At 37.7% G+C, this 28,000-nt stretch overlaps 2 protein-coding genes across 3 annotated transcripts in view; one reads left to right on the forward strand and one right to left on the reverse strand.

Annotated features, from left to right (window-relative positions):
* ralgps1 (Ral GEF with PH domain and SH3 binding motif 1) overlaps positions 1–28,000 on the forward strand; it is a 167,400-nt gene that overhangs the window by 63,564 nt on the left and 75,836 nt on the right. The window contains exon 9 of the mRNA XM_079827087.1: positions 2,078–2,204. Within this exon, the coding sequence (XP_079683213.1) occupies positions 2,078–2,204 (127 nt within the window). The remainder of the gene's footprint in view (positions 1–2,077; positions 2,205–28,000) is intronic.
* Positions 5,231–25,688, reverse strand: angptl2b (angiopoietin-like 2b). 2 transcript variants are annotated; one of them, XM_079826283.1, is made up of 5 exons: positions 25,032–25,688; positions 13,762–14,632; positions 8,181–8,374; positions 6,336–6,606; positions 5,231–6,251 (listed from the first exon to the last, which is right to left on the reverse strand). In XM_079826283.1, exons 2-5 carry the CDS (start codon positions 14,618–14,620, stop codon positions 6,052–6,054), a joined length of 1,524 nt encoding a protein of 507 aa, XP_079682409.1. In that variant the 5' UTR covers positions 14,621–14,632; positions 25,032–25,688; the 3' UTR covers positions 5,231–6,051. The 2 variants fall into 2 exon arrangements, with proteins under 2 accessions (XP_079682409.1, XP_079682408.1); XM_079826282.1 differs by having other exon boundaries at positions 25,021–25,688.

The following is a 28,000-nucleotide window of genomic DNA, read 5'->3' on the forward strand; positions in this document are numbered from 1 at the left end:
GTATAAAGCTGTTGTAACATAACTGTATCTAAAATTCATTCTGATTGGAGCAACTCTGCTTGTAAATGACTAATATAACTTACAATAATTGCTTCAGAATAGCAATTATGCCCCCGCCAAATTTCTGTCATAATTTACTCACTGCCATGTCTTTCGAAAGCCACGTTACTTAATTTATTTGGGAATTTAAGGTATTCCTTGCTGTTTTCTTTCCCATATAATGAAATGTGTATGTTTGTTTTGTCCTGTTTGGAGCTTGACAGTCTCTGGTCACCATCCCTTTCGTTGCATAGAAGAGATATATTTAAATAATGCTCTTCACTCAAAATTGGATATTGCAAAAAAAAATGTTTGTCTTATTTCCTACTATACTCTTTTAGTATAAAGCAGTATAACAATCTAACATTATGCTAGAAGACATGGAGGGTATTATACTGTACACACTGAGTTTATCAAAACGTGAACATTAATAAGGGAATGACAGTACTGTGTGATTTCACCTCTGGAGATTGGTAAAGGTTCATAAATCCTCTCAAACCACACCAACAAGAGTGTGAACTGACTGGATAGCAGGATGCGTATTTGTCTGATACCAGAGGAGCATGTTGAAGTACTTTGTGGAAATGTACTGCAGCACTTGATGTGATAAAGCCATGGGTGATGGAATTTTTGAGTTAATGAGCTTTTCGTTAATCCTAACAGGGGTTTTGCACATGGTCATCCCTACTGATTTTTTTCAATAGCACATGTGCTATAAAGGAAGTGTTGGGTGAATTTATGCCGCTCATAAAGGCTTTCTAGACACCGAGCCTGTTTCATGTGATCACGTGCTTTCCATAAATTAGAAATCTACCCAGTGCCGATAGCATATGTTTGTATATCTGGAGTTTGAGCTCTGGGAACTTTTCTCTTAACACCATTTCATTAGTCTCCCAATAGGTTGTCTTGTTTTTCATATTTATCATATTTGCAGACAGCTTTATTTAGATCAGAAGACTTAGTGGGGCTCCCCTCTGACAAAATTCACAAAACGGCGCCTCTCCAAGTCTCACTACTTAAAGTTAGAGGCCAACTGGGGAGTAACTCTGTTTATTTTTCAAGGGCAGTATATTTAAATGAACGAGGCAGAGCTGAGATACAACATATTTTATAAGAATAATAATTATTATTATTTCATTATTAAAATAATGAATTAATAACTACATTATAGGAGTGTTAATAGTATAATTATTGGCAAATGTTTTTCATGACAGGTTCCTCTATTCATTCATTCAAATATTGTAAAAAGATGATAAACTCACCAAGTAAAATAATAATAATAATATATACATACAATTTATTTAAAATGCATTTAAAGGTATAACTTGAACAGTTTTCTTAGTGATGTATCTAAATTAGTGGTGGGCATAGATTTTTTCTTTTTTAATCTAGATTAATCTCACTGTAATCTTGGAATTAATCTAGATTAAAATGGCTCATTTGAATTCTGCCGAAGACATTCAGAATATGTGCTCATAAGTTATCGTTTGTCTTTTTGTAGTTTGAATAATAAATAACTTCTGTCCCTTTAAGACGCATGGATCCCAAACATTGTTCCTGTGAGCTGGTTACGACTGTGTTTACGTTATAACTCACCAAGATGGGCATTGAGACATTTTTGAGTGTATTTGACCATTAAAAAGATGGAAAAAGGAGCTCATTTCTGCACTTGTATGTCAGAGGCGGCTTTATTGCGGTATGTGTGTGAGCTTCAGATGTGAGCGTGAAATCTGCGGGAATTAGTAGAATTGACATTATGTGCAACCCCGCCCCGTTAACGCCGATAACGGCCCACCACTAATCTAAATACATTTAAATTGTATATATTATTTTAAATGTGTATATCATCTTTTTTAATCAATACACTTTAAACTGTATATTAATATTTTAGTTTTTACTTGAATGTATTACCTTTTTTGTTCCTATCCTTCACTCAGACTTTGAATACTTCTGATTTGCATGTTTCACACCAGTAGCTGTTGCTAACTTGCCGATTGAATGAACTGTTCGTTTCTTGTTTGCTTTCTGTTCTGAACAGTTGATCAGTCGAAAGGACAAGGCCACCTTTGAGAAGCTTGACTTTCTGACGTCAAAGGAAGAGAATTACAACCGAATGAGAGAGTACACCAGGTCCCTCAAAATGGCCCCCTGCATCCCCTACCTAGGTGAGTGTTAGTAAATAATCACAGTTGTGCTTGTGTTACTGGTATTTTGTAACTTCATCCACTCGTGTCACGACGATATTCAATCAGAAATGTCTTGAGAGGCTTTGTGGATTGTTTTTAAAAGTTTGCTTATTAATAAGGCCATAACTAAAACACATGATGCTTTCTTTGAACAGAAACATAATTTGGGTCAGGAAGAGGAATGGGTCATTCCTCATTGGACCTAACCAGCCGTTGACTAATTTAATGCTAGCAAACACATTTTACTTCTGTATAACGGCTTTTTACTTGCTTCTTGACATGATTGGTGACAGCAGGGTTCATTTTAAGTTGACTGTGAAAACATCATTATATATTTTTTTGGCCTTGTCTCATCTGCACATTCTCCAGTGTCCAGCAGAGGGCACATCAATATAGCTCTCCAGTTCAGGAATGATTGAGAAATGTGCCATATCTTGTTTTGGGTATCAACATACATTCGTCAAACCATCTCAGGGTTTTTAAGATTTCTGCTGAAGCTCAAATATTCTGTCACACGCAATGCACGAACTGAAAAGCTCCATTTTTGTAAGATGGATGATACAATGAAATCATATTGAAATCCAGATTGGTACATTGGTAGCCGCTTTTTCTCTCTAATGAAAAGACAAAGTCTTCTGTCAAAGACTCTCATGGATGTTGCAGAAGCCCAGTGAGGGATTATTTACACACACATCAGTCTCCACTAAAGGCACTGACAGCACTTGAAATGGATGCCTCCCTCAGGATTGTCCAACAGGGTCCAGATCTCTCACTCAATTACACTCTTCCGTCTTATTCATCAGCAGCGAGGTCTGTATGACTAATCCAGCTGTTAGCCGAGAGCCCGGCCTGATCAGAAAGAGATCTTGAGGCGTTATGTTCAGGAGGCTTTTTAGATCTTGTTGTACGAGATGGACTTTTTAAGACGAGGGTGTTTGATTTTGAACTGCACAACACAGACTGTGCGGTATGTCATTGCCACATGCTTGAGGCCCGAGCTCATGGTCACAGAGTTTTCCAGGTGCTCTTGTGTCAATGTGGTATGTGAGTAACTAAAAGGCATGTCTGAAATAACTTCAGTAGGCTGTAACTCAAATTATCTCTTGGTCTACTCTGTAACTTGTGGGCTGGTTCATTTCTAGAGGTCTGAAATGCACAAACAGACAGTCACTGTAATTTTTAAGAAGGTAAACATGTGGATTGAGCTGACGCATGCCATCTCCCTTGTCCCAGCCGCACACATCTTTCTCATTAACCGAATTTCCTTTACATAATCCACACTGAGTGTCTGCTTCCACTCGGGCAGAGTGTCGGTAAACTGCGTCCCACTCGTCGGAGAGCTTTCTCAGACGTCACAGGACAGAAACGACTGTACCTGGTGCCGGTACCTTGTGGTTTAGTTGCAGGGAACATATTCCCGTTTCTGAGCAGCAGGCAGTTGAAACCGCAGGGACGGAAAGACTGTCTGACGTGGCTGAGGTTGTGCAGGCTGTCACTTCAAATCTGTCAGTTTCCACTGTGCTTCTCCAGTGGCTCGTTCCATTTCCCATTGGGACAAAGGAAAAAGGAAATGAAAGGGTTTGGGATTTTGTCAAACACACTTTTCATGCTTTTTGATGTATTTAATAAAATGTATTATTGGTTTTAAAAAAAGAATTCATACTTTCAGTTTGTACAAAAAGGTATTGTAAGAGCCATAGGTTATTTGTTTCTTTATATAGATTTAGACTTAATGTGTTGGCTGTTGACTTTTGAGATGATTGGAGCTATACAGTTTTTAAACTGTGTAACATTTTTGTTTTCCTGTTAAAAGTTCTTAAAAGAAGTTACTGGAATATAACGGGTTCAACTCACGCTCACATATCACTGAGGTACAAAGAAATATATATATATATCCAGTTTTACACTTAGAATAGAAGTCTATTTGAAGATTGCTCAAAGTTAAACAAAATAATGATGCTGTTTCGAGAGTGTAGCCGTAACTTCCCTAACAATGGAAATGTGGAGTTTAACAAGCATTAGCCTTAATGAGTCTTGAGGACTTTCAAATTATTTGTACTTTTTATTACTGTTTCACATTTACTGCTGTTTGGTGACTTTTTGCTGGGAGAAACCCAGTCATTTCTATACGAATCAATGCGATTTGTAATTTTATGTGAGGGTGAAATATTTCCCTATGCATATTCTGCAACGGATTCACACTAATTTACCATGTTGACTAATAGAAATCTCCTTTATTTGAAAATGACTTGAAAGTAAGAGCTGTCCAGATAATGGACGTTTTTGCCCACACATTTTTTTTGTAAATGTTAATGTATATTTATTAATTAAAATAATTGTAATCATAAATCTTCTCAGATTTAGAATGGACCAAATTCTAGATCTAATGACCTGAAGATAAAATAACTAGTAAAAGCAATCTTCATCTTTTTTTTCTTTTCTTTCATGTATATACCAACATGTTCAAATTCTTATTTGAGCATATAAAATACTTGCACCTCATTGACTTCCATTGTAAGTGCATTACCATAGACAGGACAAGTTATTCAATTATTAATAGCTAAAATTATTTTCTCACAGATACATGATCTCAGTGGAGCTTATGTTTAGATTTATATAATATTTATGGTAACACTTTAGTTTAGTTTAGGGTTTAATAAGCACTTTAGTTGCTTATTAGCATGCGTATTACTAGGATATTGGCAATTTTTTACATAATGCCTTATTCTGCATGACCATATTCTACATCCTAAACTTAACAACAACCTTACTAACTATTAATAAGCAGTAATTAGGAATTTATTAAGGCAAACGTTGTAGTTATAGTGAGATTTGGACCCTAAACTAAAGTGTGACCCCATTTATTAAATAGTCAAAGAGCTAATTTGTTGTTTGAGTCTTGTCGCATTTTTGAATTAAGTCTTTTACCTTTACTTTGGCAAATAAACTTGTCAGTAGAAGCACTGCAGCTGTAGCTGATTGATGATCCATTCACAGGCAAAGCATGTAGCTGTACATCTTTTATTGCAACAGTTTGACAATACTAGGGGAAATGTTACACTTACAGTATATTACAAATTACACATTATTTTCAACAATATTACGTGTATATGTACATAAACGTGTTGGGTCTTAATTTGACACCAACAGCTAATTTACACAGTAAATACAGTTTAGATGGAGAAATCGATGACGGTTTTCAAGATGTTTTCTTTATGCATAAATTTAAACTGCAACCCATATATGAATTAAAAAAATTATATCCCTGAAATAAATTATGAGTCATTCATCTCATCAGGAAATATATATTCTCTTAGCTTTGAATAAACTAGGAAAGCATAAGCTATTTATCACTGGATTGGATGTCCTGTGTCGTATTTGTAACAACGAATGAGTACTAATCATTTATTTTACCTATTTAACAAAAGCTATCTAAACAACTGACAACAGATTCACAATTGCACTACATATTTAAAGATGAACAGGTTTCATTTGATTCGACTGAACTAGAGTGGAAAAGCACATGTTCATTATATGTTTTTGTTTCGATGACTTCCTAGTGACAATGATTGCAAGTAAAACTGGCCAAATCATCAGACACTTCATTTTCTGTGATAATGAATGTAAATAGCACTTAATAGAGCTTCCTTTTGTAGTCTTTGACAAGTTGGCGTTCCTTCTCAGTTACTAGTTACTATCATATCTATGTATGTACGTAGGAAGCTAAACCATTTAAAAACCACAGTCTAAACAAATTGCACTTTATAGGGTAAACAGCGACCATGGGGGAGCAATTATCAGTTCATTCCCTGTGTTTATGTGCTGCTCAGTGGAAGGTGTTCGGGTTGGGTCGTATCATCATCACAACCTTCTTGAGGGAATAAGCGCCTCCTCTGAATTCAGCCCAGTACACGCCGTCCTGATAGCGGCTGCGGTAGTGCCCTCCCCTGTACCACACGCCGTTCAGATTTGAGTGGGCGCAGGCATTATACCACCAGCCTCCTTTTTGGTAGTGTGCACAGTTGCCTGAGATAAAACGCATTTTATATATTCATTTATTATAGACAAATTGAGAACATATAATTTTATCTGTAATTGACCGACTGATACCTGTATATACGTCATGATCCCTGTCTAGAGTGGTGAACTGCTTCCCGTTGTGCCAAGTTAGGGAGTCACCGGCGTTGCCATGATAGCGGCCCACCCTGAGCCTGTAGAAATCGGTCTCAGGCTCAAGGCGGAAACTTGCGTACTCTGCAAAAGTCTTGCGTCCAGACCAGTCCTCCAAGGTGACCAGCAGCTTGTAGTTCCCCTGGTTGGTTATCCAGTATATGTTCTCCAGACCCAGCCAATATTCTCCATCAATGTTTCCAAAGCCTTGCTGTGATAAAACAGAGGATCGCCTGCTATTGAGTATTAGATGGACCAGGTAAAATAGTTTGGTTACACTTTATTTTAAGGTGTCATTGTTACAGTGTAATTTTATATTTAAGTACTGAGTAATATTAATTAACAACATGTACTTAGTGTAAGGTTAGGGTTTGGTTGAGGGTTTGTTGCATGTAATTATGCATAATTTACTGTTATTACTATGATACATGTTACATATGCAGCAAGGACACTGTAAAATAGTGTTACCAATAGTTATTTTAGTGTACATTACTTGGTTTACTTGTTTGTTTTCTCTGCCCTTCTCTGCTGTGATTTCTTTACTTTAGATGGAACACATTTATTTTTTAAATCTTTAAAAACCCTTCTTTAATTATATTATTCTATTATAGAGAATATGTGTATAAAAACGGATTTGAAAACTGAATAAGTAAAGACCATTATAGAAGGATTAATTTGTGTATTACATACATGCCATACACAAAGCATGCATAAAGACTATATTAATTTTCAGAGAATAATTGCGTATGTTTTCATCTGCACTGATGGATTACAGTTCAGTGTGGTAGTTTCTGCTTGGCATATGTTCCTCATTAAACCTCTTTAAGTGCAAGGGTCTTTATGTTCATAGCCTTCCGGTTCAGCTTATGTGAAGCAGCCAAAAGTTATAGACCAAGTGACGTTAAGTGACAAAGTTAAAGTTAGCAAATTGTTACCACAGGAACATAAATGTACCCGTTTGTAGAACTTGCCACCATTGGCAAAGGAAGACATATATCACCTCTGTCTACTACAGAGATATTGTATGTTTAAATGTACTGCTCATTTCCCCCTATTTTTACATTTAGATGACCTTTGCTGTCATCTAACACTCGTTCAAATATAATCTTTAAAAAACGAACAATTTAATAACACTGTTAAATGTACTATAGCATTCAAAAGTTTGGGATCCGCAAAAAAAACATTTTTGAGGGAGAGAGATTAATACTTTTAATTCAGCAAGGATGCATTACATTGTCACATTTATAATGTTACAAAGATTTAGATTTCAAGTAAATGCTGTTCTTTTGAACTTTCTAATAATCAAAAAAATGTATCGTGGTTTTCACAAAACTAATAAACAGCAACTGTTTTGAGTACAACATTGATAATAATACGAAAATCTTTCTTGAGCTCCAAATCAGCATATTAGAAAGATAATAGAAAACAGTTATTTTAAATAGTAATAATCTTTAACATTATTCCTGTTTTTAATGTATTTTTGATCAAATAAATGCAGTCTTAGTGAGCATGAAGGCCAATTCACACTGCGCTGACAGATGGCAACAGACGCTTTGTCAGGTTTTGTTGGATCGGTGTGTTACCCCTGTCGGAATCTGTTACCGTCTGGTCGGAGCTTGTTTTTGCCAATGGAACATGCTGAATCGGATATAAAGCGTCTGAGAGGTGACGTGCTGTAATCTGGTGAAAATTACTTGTAGCATTTAAAATGATGGATTCTATTGAACATCAGTTATTTATCACTTATCGGTCATAACATGTAGCTTATTAATCGTCTTTGCCCACCTTATATGTCTCCCAGTTTCTGAAGAAGTTGACCGAGCCATCCATTCTTCTCTGGACGACCGTCCAGCCACCAGGGTCCTGTCTTTGATCACACCACACCTGCATCAGCTTGTTGGTGTTCTCCGGATTCACTAGGTGCATGCCACTGTTAGTGTGGCCGTCCTCCAGAGCCTCCAGACAATCCTTCCAGGGACCTAAGAGAGAAGGAGGGGGTTATTCAGTATTTATCCCACTCAGTCATTCCCAGCTTATTTCAACGAGATGTATCCCCTTATACTCAATTCTTAGAGATGTTGTCTTTTTATAGCGAGTCTCCTGCCTGTCTCTGTCAAATCTCATACTGGGAACATGACACTGTGACAGACATTCTTTAGCTTGAAGGGAAAATCAGGTGCAAAGCTAAAACAATTGCATAATCAAAGAAAGTCAATCTCAGGATCCCCCTGTACACCACTGTCCCACTAGGTCTCTTGTTCATCCATGGCACAGCTGGAAAAGCTTTTAACGCAAGAAGATGATTGACCTTGGCTGCCATTCTGGCCTGGGAAGTTGCCTCTACTGTTCCAGCCAAACATAATGCTGGCACGAACGCCAAAGAAAGGCCCATTTGCTAAATAATGCAGTAGCAAGTAGATTAGCAAGCACTTCCAAAGTTCCCTGGGCATCGAGAAGTGTTTTTATAGGGATGTGTCAAAAATGGCTCCGGTTTCCAAAGTTTTCCAATGAAAAGCAGAGGAAAAGACCATCCATAATTTAGTTGTCTTCAAAATCACTCCCTGATCCAAGAAAGTTAATTCCTTGATCCAAGACTTTCTCTGATCTTCAGGTTTAAATGGTAAAAACTGCACAGGTTGATTAATACCCTGCAAATGGGGGGAAATGTAGATCGCTATCTGTCTGTCTATCTGTCTGTCTGTCTGGTTTGGTTGTGGTCTACCTAATGGAGCTGCATAAATATGCTATTCACTAGCAAAACCTAGCTGGCGAAGCTGATTATGGTTTTTAAGAAGCTTGATAGGCTTCATATTATGGTCTTTTCTGTAGGGAAAGTAGTCAAACCTAAACATAACGTTAAATTTAGTTTTGCTCTCAGAGCACATGATCTCACATGTTCCATTATTATTTGTGTATTTTAACTGTGCTCTCCTTACTATTAGGTCTGGCAGACAGCCGTTCGGTTATCTTACATCTCGGTCTTAAAGCGCTGCTGAGGCCTTGTGGTTTACTTACAGTAGTCTGGAACATTTTAGTGTTTACTCTCATCTTGTAGCTTATAAAAAGCAGGCCTCATGCCCGACGGCTGGCCCTCATTCACAGCCACTCAAACCCCTTCATCACTCTGGTTGGTACGTTCAAAAATTAGCTGGATGTGTCTTGTACCGAAACATAGGATGTTGCTCCAGTTGTTTTTTTGGTTTTTTTGTGTATTTCACTGGCGGTATTTAAAATGGTTCATTTTAGTACTTAAAATTTACACACTTAAAATTTAGATATTTCTGGCTGTATTTATGATAACAGACCTCAGACCGCTGGATTCATAGCCTCCAGTGCACATTCCACTGAGCCAGATTGTGTCTGGGTTTCTGAAATCTCTTTGGCTGGCTGATTTTCACAGCATGCCAGAGTAAGAGCCATCACACTACCTGACAAATTTAAGATAACAACACAGACGGGGCTCATTAGCCCCTTACCGTGAACAAAACTGAATCCATTCCAGCATTCCCAATCCCAGGAGTAGAAAGTATTAAACCACTTGCTTTTTTATTGGGTCAGTAGGTTTTTTGGAATCTCTAGAGACATGCCTCACGTAGACTAATTTAATAGATATACATTGGAGTGCAAAAGTCTGAGACCACATTGAGACCAACCTAAACTGTTCTATTGTAAAATGCAAAATAAATATTTATGATTCTTGACTTTTTGTAGGTCACTGATTTGACCATGTGATCCCTTTGAACCGATGGTCCAGTGGGAATATATTTTATTTATACTTTACAATATTTATTACATGTTTGGTTTATTCGTCCCAAAGATTAGAGTTTTAGTTATATCAGTGTTTTGGGCTAAACTTTTTAGCACATTTTGATTCTGTACATGAACCTTAATAAAAGCACCTCACTCCACATACTTTGCCTCATTATCTTGGAGACACCAATTTCTTGCTCTCCCTTGGAGAAGTCTGCTTGTCAGCAAATTAGAAATTTTCCCTTTAAGCCCCCTTCTGTTTAATTGGTCGTAGAACATTTTACACCATGGAAACTTGCCACTTAATGCAAAATTTGTGCCAAAACAAGTATTTGAAGAAAAGAAAGAAATCACGACAAGAACAGAACAGATAAAAACAGGTTCAAAAGTACATATTTTGAATCCTTTGTTAATTAGAACAATGATTTTAGTAAGTAGGTGAGTCACTTCTGAACTCCTCTGACATTTGCTGTTTTACAGTGACAATATTTTGGTGTACTTGTCCAGGGGAATTTAGACTAAAGCAGCTGTTATATCTGGCAGACAAAGGGGCAAAGTTTAGATTAGTTGTGTGTGAGAGGGACAGATGGAAAAAGACAGTGCTATGAAAGAACAGACTCACACATTGTAAGCAAAAATTGCCTAATGGCAGAGAAGACAGACAGGAAAGAAAATCTGCTTTTCACTACAAAAGCTCTAGCTAACATTTGCAGAGATGAATGAGGTGACGAACTGGAGATGAACACAAATCCATCAAGTCAAGTGAACGTTAGAGGAGATATGGTAGGAAGAAGGGAGGAAGAGGAAACGGAGAGACCTTACAGATTTTTTTGTGGTGTGGGTCTTGTTAAAACAACTTGGCAAATCCATCAGCAGGCCATTTCTCTCCAGCAGGAAGACCCAGACCTGATAGAGCAATGAGCTTTTTTTGTGGGATGTCTGGGTTACCCATGTCTGGTAACTCTGGAATAAATGACTTCACTTCAACAGATTGCTGCTTCCCTCCCAGCCCTACTCTTTTTCCTATCCTCTTATTTCTTTTCTCATCACCGAAACTTTGTCTTTGCGAAAGCATTTAGATTGTCAACCAATTCTGCTTTTGTCAGATTGAGTCTTGTTACGTGTTTTGTAAATGGCAAAAATTGCATTTCAGATTGGATTTTTGACCTCTAATTTGTGCTATACTTTCATATATGGTTCACCACAAATCACACAGATGTCACATTCAAACCGAACAGCTTTCTTTTGGTCAATGTTGTGAATGTAAGTGACCAACTTGAACCTGTTGCGGAATCTGTGTAGGACAATCATTCCCCCTCATACAAAAAAAAAGTCATGATCACTTAGAATCCTATTGAAATGACTGGATTTTGCTCCTGAAAATTCCCTAAATGACATTACATGTGACCACACCTTTACACATATTTAATGTTTGTCATCTGACTTAGGTCTAATCACGATTTTTTGAATATCATATTTTTAATACTCTAAAGGCCTGTTCACACTGGGACGATTTTCGCGCGCGTTTATCGCCGACGTTTAACGCCTCGTGACTAAACAAAGGGCGCCAATGTGAGTGTGCACACTGACGCGCAAAATGGCAGGCGGAAAAGCGTCATTTAAAAAAAAAAACGCCTCGGTTCGTTTTTTTATTTTAACGGTGGCGCTCAAGCACAAAACGGTCTTGCCGAGCACGCATTGATACGACGAAGAAGTAGTAAGTAGACAAAGAAGAAGATGAGCTGCTAATGCTGCTTTCCAGTTAGCAAAAAGTGTGTGTGAATGGTTTTGGCCATAGACATAATATGTCTATGGTTTTGGCAAGCACGTAAATACTGTCTCTCTTCTTTTTCTGTGTGACAAGCGAGTGTCAGAAGCGTAAAGTGCCGCAGCACCACCTTGTGTACCGGGAGCGCTATCTACTGAATGAGCACGTTCACTCGGCGCATCACCTGTGGAAATCGCTTGGGTGTGAACACTCAAGACGCGCTGAAAAACGCTGGCGATAAGCACGCGCGATATTCGTCCCGGTGTGTACAGGCCTTTAGTATATGTGTGTCTAAGGAAGCTGTCTCAAGCAATTGTGTCAAACACAGTTTTTCAAAGTCTCCCTGTGGTGAAAATCTAGGTTGTAATGTTGTTTATATGTCTGTTTTTTTAATATGCTTTAAGACAAACCATATGCAAATTCATGTCAACACTATTGCTGAGTATTTTCTCCTTAAAACTGCAGTGAACCAAAGACAGTCTCAAAAATGCGGTTTGAAATCGCTGTTGTTTCTGTCACAAACTACCTTGTAATCAATCACGTCAACGTGTGATTCTCAACGAGTCAATCTCCGAGCTGGTGCGAGTGAGTGGAGGCGGGGCTAATTTGCACATTCATAGAACTGCGTAAACTGAATGAGGCAAGGGTGTCGAGTTACATTCAAGCTATTTTAAGGCAGTATGTATTTTAAGGCATTTTATATACTATTTTAAGAATTTTAGGCATTTAAATATGTCATTTTGGTGATCAAAGATGAGTTTTAAGGGATAAAATGATTGACTACAGGGGGCTTCACCTCATACTGTGCACACATATATAGTGTAAATACAGCCTGGTGGCTCATCCTTATGCCATTTCCCAGCTCAGCCACTGTAGACTTTTTCTGCCGGTCTTTCCTTCACTTTTTTGACTTCTGTCCAGAATCTTGCTCTCTATTTCCTTCCAGAGCGCTTTTTCGTACTGTAGTCTCATTGTGAAAGCTTGACTCTCATTGAGGAGAGTTTATGTAACCTTTTGCTATTAATGCAGGCAGACCTAGCCAGGAAATTGCTCATGTCACCAGATGGAGTGGAAATACTTGCCACTGAAAGATGCCTTTTTCATTTTAGCTGTCTTGACTAGTTTGTCATTATAGATTGACAAAATATATATGCTGGTGTTGGGGTTAATGATATAAACAAAACATTGTATCATGATGTTCTTACGTTCATTCATTGAAATTGATTAAACAAAAGTATGCATTAAACGCAAATAGAATTTTTGGGAAAATAAACTTAAATAAAATAATAAAATGTAAAATCTACATTATTTAACTGGGCTTTTCTCTTTTTGGAGCATTAATGTATATGTATAATGAAATATAGCAATCACTCTGAAATTAATATGTTGCATTAAATCGATCTTGACTTTTTGTTTTTGTCTACGATTACAATGCCACCCATGAGTGTGACTCAACACAAAATATTTTTTATGATATTCATCATCTGACCAGATTAACTGGATTTTGGCATTTCAAAGCTGAAGCAACAACAGACAGTTTATTGTCACATATATGTGTGGGAGTCGCTATGTAGAGAGAATCTGAGATGAATGAACTTTGATAGGCAGTGCTGAATAATAACAGAGGACTGTAAGAAATTGGCTCTGAAAACCACACAAGTATAAGAGTCATCAAATGGAAATATCACACTTTTAATTATTTATTGTCAGTAACCATTAAATTGGGGCACTTGGGGCTTATTGGCTTTTTTCTGTTAAAACCTATAATTCATTTCCTCAAAATTCAAGTATTTTGTTCTCATTTCAGTCAAGTACATGCACCACTGAAGGAATGAAGCTGCGACTCACCTGAGGGTTTGTTTGTGGTGGACGGGCTGTGAGTTCCTCCTGGCATTGTGGGAGGAGGCGCGGGTGGCACTTTGAGGTTCTGATCGCTCTGGATCTCATTGGTGATCTGGTTGCGGTTAAACGTAGGCTTAATGAGGGGTGGTGAGGGTCTGGGTTGGGGTTGGGGCTGAGGCTGAGGCTGAGGCTGAGGCCTAGGCTGAACTGGTACCCTGGGGACCACAACAGGTAGTCCCCTCTGACACTGCGCCTCAAGAAGTGCAATGAGCGCCGACTGGTTATTGGCCAGTGAGGCGAGGTGCTGATACTTATGCTCCAGATCTTTATAGCGGTTTGTAAGCTGCAGCATCTCCGAGGTCTGGTTGAGAATCTTGTTCTCTAGTTGCGACAACTCCAGCGCATTATCCCTCTTACGGATGATCTCATGCAGCAGCTGCATGTATAACTGCGTCACTCTGGAATTCATATTACGGGACTCCTTGCGCAGAAGCTTCACCTCGTTGACGATGCCGCCGTCGACTTCTACAAGCTGCTGCAGAGTCTCGATTTGTCTCTTCTGCTTGTGCAGCTCAGAGTTGAGAAGTTCCAGCTCCTGCTTATTGACTCGGTTCTCCAGCATGGCCTCAGGCTCCTTGGAGTTCACACAGATGGCTCCTGTAACCTTCTGCTGGGGTACGATGAAGGTGTAGGAGCACTTGTCCTGTGGAGGAGGCTCGGGGGCCCGCCGTGTGCGAGAGGTCGATAGGAATTCAACCTCTGGACCTTCATCACTGCTGTCAAACTCTTGAGTGCTGCCCTCCGTTACAGGAAACTGTCTACTTGCCAGGAGCAACACCAGCCATACTAGCACAGGAACATCCATGACCACACACACCTGTGAAATACATAAGAGGAGAAAGGAAGAATGACGTCACTCTTTACACTTATTCAAAGATATATATTTTCAAAACCTTAAGTTGTTTGCCATGATCTTTTTTATTATTCGATAATTTGACCTTTTCATGACTAGACTGGTTCAGGTTGTAATATATCACGTAGTGCAACTCCAAAAAAACATATTTATGAATTAATAATTCATGATGTTTGGAAAAACGAAATATATTTTGTCTAAACATTTACTTTTACTTTATAGTTTACGTTACATTTTTAAGTCATTAAGTTTAAAATGTTCTTGAAAATGCGTTTCGACACTATGAATAGGGCTTATTTCTAAAGGTGCGGCCACTTTAACTGCTGTTTATCACATTTTCATGAGCGAAATCCAGTCATTTCATTAGGAATCCACACGATCAGGAATTCAGAAAATATTTTTCAATGCATATTTTGCAACAATTTTAATTAGGTTTAATTACATCACTACATTATTGACCATTTTTTGTGGATATTCTTATTTTTCATTGACCCTCAGGTCTAGCTTTCACATCACAACAATCAAAGTTACTTGGAACAGTAATCCTATAAAATGTTACTTTGATACCACAACCCTAAGGGATATATTTTTCCATCCTAGAGGTCTTTGGGAGGTATGGGGCTAATTTCCCCCTCTATGTGTCTGGACAGGCCTAGCTTTACCGAACTAGCACAACCCCAACTGATCTAGACATAAGATCTGACACCTCACTCAACCTCAGTCACGCTAGTGAGCTCATTACTACAGAGTCAGTGGGCTGCCCCTGTTTCTAATCCAGTCATGGAAGCTCTTAAACTCCAGGGACAGATTAGGTTTCACTAGGAGAAAGGGTCTGGCAAGCCACCATGTTTCTCCAGCACTGATGGAGAAGCAGACAGGAGTGTGGCTGACCCTCACAGCAGGGGAATAATAAGGCTCTGCTGCCCCATATTCTGTAAGTTCTTGGCTTCGCTGGAGCTTCTGGACTTGAATCTCACTCAAACACTCTCTTAGCATCCTCTCTCTCTCTCTCTCTCTCTCTCTCTCTCTCTCTCGTATGTAGGGCTGGCAAGCTTGATTGATTCTAGTGAATCAGTTCATCCTAAACGTTTCTCCCTCATATGTTGCATTGGAATGTGATTCATTATTGCAAATCAAGTTATTCAAGTTCATGGAAAGGAACAGATCCTGCTTTTTATTACTTTTTCGACTTTCGAGTGTTGTCAGCCAATCTTAAACAAGTAAAACCCTATTTTATGTGTTAGAAAAATACAGTTCAACTGAATCCAACATCAGCATTGCTTTTAGTGCAAAGGCTTTCTTGCAGTGTTTATTTTGGTAGTATTTAATTATTATTATCAATAGTATTATTATTTACTATATACTGTATTATATATACTATGTATTATTATTTATAGTAATTATTAATATTTTGAATTAGCTTTTTTTGTTTTCAGTTTTCATTTTAATTAAGTTTTAGTAATTGGACGTGCTTTTTTTCCTTTTTTAAATATTTACATTTTATTTCCATTTTAGATTTTGTGATTTTGATATTTAAACTTATTTTGTTTCAGTTAGTTGCATATTTCAGATTCATTTGAATTAACAAAGACAATTTCCAATACTTTTAGTTAACAATAACACTGTTGCCATAATCAGGTCAGTTTTGACCACCCACACCCCATGCAAAACCAAATGTCCTGTTGAACAATGGAGCTGCCCCAATTACAGGGTGACGCAGAGTGTTTAATGCTCCTGAATGGATTGTTTGGTCAGTACGGGTGTCCTGGCAGGAGTCTGCTCTGATCTGGTAAGCTGCCATATGAATAAGTTCTCGATGACGGCACTTGATTATCTGAACCTTGCCATGGGCTTGAACATCACTGAGGGAGAATGGAAAATCTGATGTAGTTCTAGTTCATACAAGCAATGAGATTTTACTCTGATTAAGAATGTATTACATATAATGCTTTGTGCAAGGCGTGCATAAACCATGCCTAACAAAGTTTACAAGACCTGGTAAATTTATATTTAATAGGGCTGATTCATGCAGACCGTGTTCATGCACTGTTTTCTGTGTAAACATGCGCTACATGGACATATTTGACCGTTGCACTGCGTCTCGCTACTTTTCAGCGTCTTGCATGTGTGCACCACAGAACAACGAGATGTCAAGTTTTCAAAATATTTAACTTTTTTAAAACACATCACATGACTCTGGGCTAATTTTTGTCGCTCCGCTGTGTATCGCATTTAAATGATGGATCTATTTGACCGTTGTGCTGCGTTTTTAAAGCAGCATGTTAAGTTAAAAGAGAAAAAGAAAAATGCAACTTGAGAATCTGTTCTTTTACATTTGCCATTTTAATTGCAAGGACATTTTTGATGTGAATGGCCCTTTAAAATGTGAAACGTGCTGTGCTTGTTCTGTTTGTATAAGTACTAACATAGTCAAACCAAAAATTATTCAGACAACAGATGTGCAGGACACTATAGTTCATTTATGTAAGTGAGGATAGCAAAACAAAGTAAACTGTGACCATAGTATACCTAAAAATTCTTCATACAGTGGACTACCAGTCAAATTTACTGAAATTTGGGACCAAAATTATTCAGACACTTTGACACTTAAGTGTCGCTTAAGTGTTTTTTCTTTAATTGCTAATGCGACCTTTTACACCGCAGACTGAACAAAATTAAGCATTGCTTGGTACTTGGTATTCTAATATCTAATTGTGTACTTAAATTTAACAGCGGACAGCTGATTGGTTGATTGTAATCCATGACATACCTTTCGATTATCTGACATTGGCCCGGTTTCACAAACAGGGTTTAGGGTAAACTAGGATTAGGCATTAGTTCAATTAGGACTTTTAAGGAACTTTTATAAACGTGCGCTAGAAAAAAACATTACTGATATGCCTCTTGAGACAAAACAATAGCACTGACATATTTTAAGATATATCAGTGCAAGTTTCTTTCAGTTAAAACAACTCAAACATGCATTTTAGTCTAGGACCAGCTTAAGCCTTGTCTGTGAAACCGGGGGAATATGAAGATGAATTTATTCTGACACAGTTTCACTCTGAGTTCATCAGATTTTATTACCATTTTCTAACCCATAGCGAATAAACTGTGATAATGTGAGAAAATGTTGAAGGTGTCCGAATACATTTTGATTTGACTGTATGTAGATGCAAAGACACCTGTCAAATCTGACACCTGCTTCCAATGGATGTCTATCATTTCAGTCTCCAAGAAGATATGGCCTGATTTATTAGTCTGACTAAACTATTCATTGAAAATACCAGTTACATAAAGACCACTTTTTAAAGCCCTCTAATGACCCAACACATGGCCTTTTATATTCATGACATGAAGCCACTTTGTGTTGTTTACCTCAAGTTTCAAAGAGAGCGAGCATATTATTGGGAAAGCAGCCCGGGGGTGTGGAAGGAGAGATGCTAGTAAAAACACTTCTCCTAAGAAAATATAACTAGAGAGCTTCATCTTTAGGAACTTTAATTGAAAGCTGCTGGTGGATTGAGTTGTGGATTGCCGCTGTTCAACACCTTTATGACCCACTGTGAGCAGATTCTCTGATCTTAACACACCTACACAGATTCCCTACTAATTCGTTGTTTCTGACAAATGCATGCAAGTAATACGGAGTTATTCAGATTCTTACATAATATTGAATAACTGTATATTAGAATGTGACATTTCTTTATACAATAGGTGTATTGATAATATTGAGTTCCTAACTTTTGAGACAATTCCTTTTAATCGTTGCATCTCTGAGCAACACACTGAATGAACCAGTGTTTTTGAACGAATCAATTGAAAACTATCACTTTTTTTGTTCATGAATGAATCGGTAGGTTTGAAATGAATGATTTGAATAAATGATTCAATGACAGTTATTTCAAATCCTGAATAAGTGTTTTTTTTTTTTTTTTTTTTTTTTTTTTTATTAATCGTTTAAGTGAATGATCCAATGACTCACTCAAAGGCAGTTCTTTTGTTCCTAAAGGAAACTGTTTTTGAATGAATCGACTGAGTGAATGATTCATTGCCTTAATTATAAAGACTTCGTTCATAAATGAATAAATGTGTTTGAATGAATCACAGTGTTACCTGTAGAAAGACTACTAAAAGTCAACCCATTCTCACTCCTAAGGTGTCAAAATCCGAAGCAAGCCACATGGTGTGTCTGTCTCAAACACAGACATATATAATAGAGCAGTTTCAGAAACTATAATTATTATTGCAACCTGGACCAGAACAATTTGTTACACTTTATAGATCTCTTTTTCTCCAAAAGCTTGCCCAAAATGTTTTGTCAGCCTGTTATCATCATGGCACGAAAACATACAAAGCTGACAGAAGAGCTTTTTGGGGAATTATCTGGAGAAAAGGGGATTGCAGTGCTCATTAGTTTTGTTTTTTAACATATTCTGGGAGGACAGCCAGAGGGGAGTCAATTCGGTGTTAACATTAGGAAGATTTTCAAAATATTAGCACTAATGGATGGATTTTTACTGAATGAAACATTTTACCACTAGTATTAACATTTCTGCTTGTCAAGCTGTCTCTCTGTTGTGGAGGATAGAGGATTGATGCAACAAAATTCAGGTTGTTTATTTTATTGTGGCTGTGTATACACACTAACCAAAATAACAGACCTTTGCTGATGAAGTCAGCAAATGCACAGGAAACCTGCAATCTGTCTGTCCGCATCATGACAGAAATATTCATCTCGCATTGCAATTCTTGTTGTCTCTCTCTATTTATCCATCTCTCTTTCGCCCAGCTTTGACGGGATCCTTCATGCTCTTACTTTTTAAACTGCACGCAAACATGAGAGATGATCTGTGAGCTGTTTACAGAGTATCGGCCTTATTTGTGCTGCCAAACTATTTTCGTATTTCCGGCCACTGATATTAAGTTATATAATCTTCACAGAAGAAAAAAATAAGATGTTGGACATACTGTAAACTTCCTGTTGTTTTCTGTCCCATGGAAAACATGTCATTCTTATGTCCCCATTCTGTTGTCTGAACATGTTTGATTAAGACTCTCCAGTTGTGTCACGCTCCTCACAAACTGCTTTTGTCTCTCTAATCTTACTGACAGATTGATTGTCGGAAATTTTAAAAGCTGTTGACTGACAAGAAGGATCTACAGAGACGCCTATTGAAAAATCCATCTTAAGCCAGTTGCTGTGTTTTGAAACATGTTTGTTGGTTTCTAGGTAGTCCGAACTCCTCTTTAGCCAGTCCGAGCAGGTTGTTAATGTTTCAGAAACAATCCTAACCACCTAAACTGACTGACTGCTGTGACCAGCTGGTAGCTGGTCTGTTGCTGATTCCAGTTGGTTTACAAGCTAGCGACCAGCTAGAAACCAGTTACCATGTTCCAAAACATGCATCTAAAGCTGGATTTTCCAGCAAAGACAGCTGCTCCAATCAAATGATCAAATCGGATTTGGTTTCTTTTAATTGTTATATTCTGGATTAATCAGTTCTGGTCAATCATTGCATTCAGTGTCAGATATTTTCTAATACCCATCTAAAGATTATATCATGTTTCATACAAACGGCGGCAGTTGTGTTTGTGTTTCAGGTATTGACTTTTGTGAAAATAACCTCAGAGGACAAAAGTATTAATATTATTATAAGATGTTGAAGTGTTCATCTTGTTGCTAGGCTGATTGCTTGGTACTTCTTTTTTTCTTTGTCTATTACTTATTCTTCAAAAGAGGTCAGTAAGTTTTTTTATTAAACAAAGTAATACTTTTATTCAGCAAGGATGCATTAAATTGATTAAGAGTGACAGTAAAGACTTTTTAAAATATATTTTAAATGAACTTTCTATTAGTCAGAGTCCTGAAAGAAATGTATCAGGGTTTTCACTAAATATATTAGGCAGCACAACTGTTTTCAACATTGATAATAATGAGAAATGTTTCTTGAGCAGCAAATCAGCATATTAGAATGATTTCTGAAGGATCATGTGACACTGAAAACTAGAGTAATGATGCTGAATTTTCAGTTTTCTCATCACGATAGTAAATTACATTTTAACTTTAAATTGAAAAGATATATTTTAAATTGTCACTGTGTTTTACTTTGTTTATCATCAAATAAATGCAGCCTTGGTGAGCAGAAGAGACTTCTTTCAACAACAAAAAAACCCTTTTATAAAATCTTGCCGACCCCAAACTTTTGAACGTTAGTGGATCTCTCTCAAGTGGAAAAAAAAAAGTTTCCTAAAAGGAAAAAATAATGATGGTTTCCACTAGAGAGTGTATTTCATGAGAGGTTAAGGAACCCCCTTGTGCCGCTGTAACAGACCAGTAATGATAGGTTGGACTTGCGACTTGTTGGATATACTGACAGAGTGTCGGACATCGGGGCATTACAGCAGGCAGCATCTCGTGTGAGCTAATGCTGCGGGCAGTATGTGGTTTCACTGTGGTGTGTTGAGCATGTGCCTCTGTGTGTGTCTGCGCTCGCGTGTTTGTGTGTGTCTAGGAAGGGGGATACCTGTGGTTTCTCTGAGTGGAACATAAGATGTGTTGAAGAGTGTGTGATACAGAAATTCAATGGAGACCCCAAGTCTGAGAGCTAGGACACCCTAACCAGCATAGAGAGCATAAAGAGTAAGTGGAAATGCTTTCCTCTGTGGTGCAATGTCTGTGTGAGCGGCAGGGCCAGAGAAAGCACATCTGCCTTAGAGAGCTGTCATTACTCCCTTGGTGGGGAATAAAATCCTCCAGAGTCTGTCCTTCTGACACACACCTTGAGAAGTGTCCCGACAGGCCAAAGGGAAGTTTACCTCGTCCAGTGTTCCATTACAGATGTGGCATGACTTACAAGCTACAGCATGTCTGAACTGCTATTGAACTATTCCACATACTCCTTATAAAAGATAAAGAAACACCTTTTAAAAGAGAAAGAACAATGACTGATAGAAACAAGTTCTGCCTTGCTGTGTGCCATTAACAATATGCCATATCATTTCTTGAATTTGCATTGAAGCTTAGGTAGTGAAAAGGATGCAGATTTGCTCTTTATAATTACATTTTTTATTTATTTAAAAATGCATTTTACATTTCCATTTTCAGAATTACCAATTAAACATGCTCTCAAATATTCACAATGTATTGTTTCCAGGTCATTACATGATTTTAATAATCATTCCCAGCATACTCTAGTTTACTTCTAATGTATTTACTATTTTGTTTTATGAAAAAGTGGTTCATTTTGACATATATAACACACACACTTATAACACCTGTTATTTATGTATTTATTTATTTATATATATATATATATATATATATAGTCACATACTGGTTTGAGACAGAAGGTTGAGGATCCAAATGCAGCATTATTTTAAAGGGTAATTCACACTTGTAGTCAACAAACAGGCAAGAGGTCATTAGGTCAAAATTATATACTTGATTATATACTTAAAATAATCATTTGTAAAATTATTAACTTATTAATGCTTACATTTATTAACTTAATGCTTAATTATTATTAATTAATCAACTAATAAACTGTTAAACAATGTTTTTCGGAATTTGGCCAATTATGGCCAAGTCAATCTGATTTTTGAAAAGGACCAAATACTTAAATTCTGATCTTAACCAATTGCATTGTGTGCAGTCATTTACATTCTTACTCATGTTAGGTCTGACTTTCTGTGGCACAATAGGAGTGTTTGAGTCATTGATCAGGGAGTGAGGGGACACAACTGCTTGATGTCTTCTTTCAGTCTTTCCCTCTCGCTCCATCATTCCCTTGTTCTCTCGCCTGCCCTTCTCATTTCAACCTTAGCGTGGCATTCCTTGAATTCCGCCCCTCCTCATTAGGGTGAGCCAAGCTGCCATACAATCTCTCTCTCTCTCACACACACACACACACACACACACACACACACACACAGAGAGAGGGAGGCTGGTGAAGGCTGATGAAGTCCTCACCTCATGCTTGCGCCTCTGTGCCTCTAACAAATTAGCTCTGACTGTGAAGTTATATCTATGTAGGTTAGCAGAGCACACAGACTAATGAGACTAAACACAGGCCCTTTGCACATTTAACAATGGACCTTTTTTGTGTCTCATTAGTGTAAATGTTCTACAGTGTCATGTTCTATTTAAAGGGATAGTTCACCCAAACTTATATCATTGTGTAGAACACCAAATGAGATGTTGATGCTGTAGTTTAGCAGGATGTTGAAGTTGACCTTTCCCAAACAACAAGTCTTCTGAAGCCTTTGTGTGAACATCAAACTGAATTTGACTTAAAGGTTTGATTAAAGGTGCCGTGTGTAATATTTATTAAATTGACAGAAATGCAATATAATATGCATAACTATGTTTTCAGTTGTGCATAAATGAACCATTATGTTTTTATTACCTTAGAATGAGCCATTTCTACATCTACATACAACTCGGGTGCCCTTACAGTGAAGTTGCCATTTTGCGCCACCATATTTCTACAGTAGCCCTAAACGGACAAACTGCTCTACAGAGCGCAAGCTACTCTCTGCTGTCTCAGACAACGACATCTTTGTCCTGTGTTGGCCACCGTAGCTTCTCTATGTGCTACGAAAAGGAGGGGTGAGCGGTTGCAATTTGCAACCTCACCGATAAATGCCGCTAAAATTTACACAGTGCACCTTTAACAAATTAAATGTTTTAAATCTATTTCAGTAATAATTTATTTGAAGTAGAAAATCTATGTAACTTCATAAATGTCTGATTAGTTTAATGCATCTTTGCTGAATAAAACTTGCAGACTTTTAATACTCTACATTATGGTTGCATTTAATACAAGCATTTTACAATTTTAATACAAGCATATGTACAAATATTTACGAATCCTTTTAGGTTCGTAGAATATTAAATCATTGGAATTAAATAGATTTTATTGCATTTAATTGGTGAGATTATATTACAAATATATGAATAATACAAATAAAATATAAATAAACATTTGTAAGTTGCTAAAGCTGTGAATATGTAAATACTTAAACATTTCAGGTGCTTTCAATGCATCCATATTTTACATCCATGGCGTATTTTCATTTAACATTACACATGAATACCTGCAAATATTAATAAGATCAGGCTGCTAGACCAGGAGTCCCTGCACCCAGACGGACCCCTAGTATAAAAAAAAATCCAGATTGATTATGGTAAGACTTTATAATAACTTTCATTAAAAACATTTTAATTAATATATTCAGAGAATATAAGCAAAATCTACATGTTATCTTTTCCGCTAACCCCCTGGAGAACCTTCAGGGACCCCTATAGGGGTATATATTTCAACTATAGGTGAAAACAACGGGTCTAGACCATTGTATAAACAATCCTGAATGCTTTTTGTATAAAGTTGCAATAATGAGCTTTGTGTATTTTGTTGCCATGGCATGCCCCGTCCATAAAGAGAGTACTAGAGACTACTCTGATTTTGAGAATCCATAAGCTCTCTCTTATTCAAACAGGACCATGGCTGAACAAAGAATTGATTGAGAAGTCTGCCTCCGTTCTGATCCCTACAGATGGAAAAAGCTTCCTGGGGAATGAAACAAAGAGACGCATCCACAGTCAACTCTCCTGCATCCTGTCCCTTCCAAACGTTTAGCTGTGGGATCGGGATGTGTAGCTTACTCTACCCCCCCTCCATCCCTGCCTTGCATCCCTCTTCTTTTCCTTTCTCCAATTCCAAAACTTATAATTACAATTCATGAAACTGAAAGATATTGTGTAAAACACTCCCCCATCATGTTTCCCGTCATGCTGTTTAAAGCCACTTTAGTAATTCCTTTTCCATAAATCACAGCTCAGTGTATTCCTAGACTTGTCTAGACTGTCTTCCAGCACATGGGGAATGACCCTTTTTAGTCTGAATGTTCACAGACGTCATTATTGACGCAGCCGCTTTGTTGTCTTAAATTACGTACGGGGTCCTTTGCTGATAACAGCCGTTGTGTTTTTATTACAAATTAACCGCGAAAGCACTCCGAATTTCTCACTTCTATTGTCCTCAACAACCCTATAGGGCTTCCTTTCAACCCGGCAAAGATTAACCCTCCACTTAAACCATCAGAAAGAGATGTCGCCCAGGGCAACAGACCTTATCCATACATCCCATGACAGCATCGTAGTGGGAGGGCGAAGCTTAAAAGACAATTACCAAAGCACATAGAACTCGGTATGTTACAACAAGGTGACGCAAGCTCTCGGCCAAACATAAACAGGTGTTTAAAAGTTCATTCCAAGATTAGCACAAGCATTGTAGTGAGCCGGATGCAATTACACACGTTTAGAGAGCAAGCGGAACCACGGGGCTCACCTTATCCTTACCAGATGATTCCAGTCAATTGCACAGCGCCCTCTTGAAGTCCGTCAGTGTCCAGGAGCAACCGTGCAAAGTGCCTCTGTGGAAATAGTCATCACAACTTATGGAGATTGCTCTGCGGGGTTTCCCTCTCTCTTCTCCCACGCTCTCTCTCTCTCTCTGTCTGTCTGTCTGTCGTAATCCCCCACTGTCTCTCTTTGTTAGTATGTCCTCGGTGTCAGTGGAAAGGTCTTCAGTTTTAAAGCCCTCAATTAAACACCTCTGTCTGTGTGGCGACGCAAAGCCTGCGAATCCTTGCTCAAGAACTCTGACAAGGACCGCTTCAAGCACTCTTCTCAAAGAGATGCTAAACGCACATTAAAGTGAAAAACTCTTACGATTAAATCAAAGTCTTCGAGTTGCACTCTAAAAACGATCACAAGCTTAAGAGGAGTGGGCTTTGAAGACCTCAGAAGATCAGCAGATATCTCTGTTAAGTGCTGTAGATGTAGGTTCCTCTGGTAAATTGTGGTATTGAAGGCAAGGAAAGTCCACCAGCATGTTCTTCTCAGCCCTTCTCAGAGTTTGTGTGTTCCCTGTCAGTCTTACTGGACTAAGTCCATCACCTCTGTTGCACTTAGTTTTTCTACTCCTCTCTCTCCCTCTCTTTTTTTACAACAGGCAGTGGATTTAGGGTTGGTCCACCCCTCTCCACTTTTCTCCTCCCCTTGGCACAAAGAGATCTGAAAGCATGAGCTTCTAATCCCCCACCCATATTCACAACCCCTGCTATTCACTTCTCCCTGTCTGTCTATTTCCGGACGGTCGACTACCAGCTGCAACTGTTGTCTGGAGTTCAGTGATGTCACAGTGACCAGGTCCTTATTGGGCGCGGAATCGGATATATCTAGGTTATGATCTAGGCTAGAATGATGGGTAGCGAGATCAAAATGATAGGAAGAGAGAAATGGGACATGGTAGTTGTCTATTTAGTTTGAGATTATGGACTTCTTTGTTGGTTTTACATTGGAGTTGGTTTATAAAAAGTAAAAATAACTGTGATTTGGCCTGTGAATCTCTGTTATTGCCGGAAATAAATCAGAAAGCTGCGTGTTGTGTGCAGGAGTTTGGTGATTCAAACTGACAACAGCTTGTTTATTTGGTTGCATTTTAGAGTAGGTATAGAGTAGAGTAGGTCTGGATTTGTTTTATTGGTAACATCATGTTTCTTTTTCAGGGGCCAGTGGGTCGTGGTTATGAGTATATGAATATATTTCGGCTTATTTTACTGGTGCAACTGAATATAATGCAAATACTGAATATAATGCAAATAATAATGAAGAATTAAAAAAAAAATCACTCTTCACTCAAGAGTATTCATTTTGCTTTTCCCTGCATTTATAAGCATTTCTCCAAACTTTATATGGACTATAATGAAACCTCTTACATACTGTGGTTGTCCTGTTAAAGTTCTTAATTTCCCCAAACAGGAAATCAGTTTGGGGGTATTTACAAGCTCTATGGAACGTTCACACTCCATAAGACTCACAAGGTGTTCTCGGAGCAGATGTTGAACAGATACTGGGCTTCATGTAAGGTCAAAGCTCACCTGGTTTTTACTTCATCAGTAGGAACAGCTGAGACCTTTGAGGCGTTGTAAGCCACATTGACTGACTGTGTGTCCCGTTTTCATCTGCCTCTGATCAATCAAGATCCATTCACTTCAGACTGTGAACGTTTGTGCTCTTATCTGCAAGGTTTCAGCAGGAGAAATGTAAAAATGTGAGAAAGATCTTTTGGATTCTGAACCAACAGAGAAATGTTATTTAATTCAGTTTTTTTTAGAATATAATTATTTTTTGAATTATGTAAGCAAGCACTTAATCATATAAGAATAAGAAAGAGAAAAAACTGACAAAAGGGTAGTCATCCATTATTATTATATCTATCTATCTATCTATCTATCTATCTATCTATCTATCTATCTATCTATCTATCTATCTATCTATCTATCTATCTATCTATCTATCTATCTATCTATCTATCGTTCTATCGTTCTATCGTTCTATCGTTCTATCTATTGTTCTATCTATCTATCTATTGTTCTATCTATCTATCTATCTATCTATCTATCTATCTATCTATCTATCTATCTATCTATCTATCTATCTATCTATCTATCTATCTATCTATCTATCTATCTATCTATCTATCTATCTATCTATCTATCTATCGTTCTATCTATCGTTCTATCTATCGTTCTATCTATCGTTCTATCTATCTATCTATCTATCTATCTATCTATCTATCCATCTATCCATCTATCCATCTATCCATCTATCCATCTATCCATCTATCCATCTATCCATCTATCCATCTATCCATCTATCCATCTATCCATCTATCCATCTATCCATCTATCCATCTATCCATCTATCCATCTATCCATCTATCCATCTATCTATCTATCTATCTATCTATCTATCTATCTATCTATCTATCTATCTATCTATCTATCTATCTATCATTCTACTGTTCTACCTATTGTTCTGTCTATCTATCGTTTGTTCTTTCGTTTGTTCTATCTATACGTTCTATCTGTCGTTCTATTGTTCTTTCTATCTAATGAGCATGATGAGCAGATTGTAAACATTTCAGTATGAGGCAATGAAAGCACAGTTACTATGGCAACATTTATTTATGTCAGAGAAGCATGAAGTGGTGTCAGACCAAAAGACTTTATAAGGTAACCTCTTGAAAGTGATCTTTTGATCAGAAGTCTTATTAGATGTGAACATCAGTTTTCCACATGCTAGCGGTGGGAAAAACTGCACCATGTGTTGGTGATTTTGGGTACGTTTTGTCTCATTCACAATGCGAGGCAGCGCTGTGGTCTGTGCATAGAGCTCTCTAATCTGTGTCACAGACTGAGTTAACTGTGTCACATTCTTTGCCGTGGACTGTGTGCTTGAAGTTCATTCAAAACCAGTGTGTA

Source organism: Gobio gobio (assembly GCF_949357685.1).
Source record: "Gobio gobio genome assembly, chromosome: 10".
In the NCBI taxonomy this organism is placed as follows: domain Eukaryota; kingdom Metazoa; phylum Chordata; class Actinopteri; order Cypriniformes; family Gobionidae; genus Gobio; species Gobio gobio.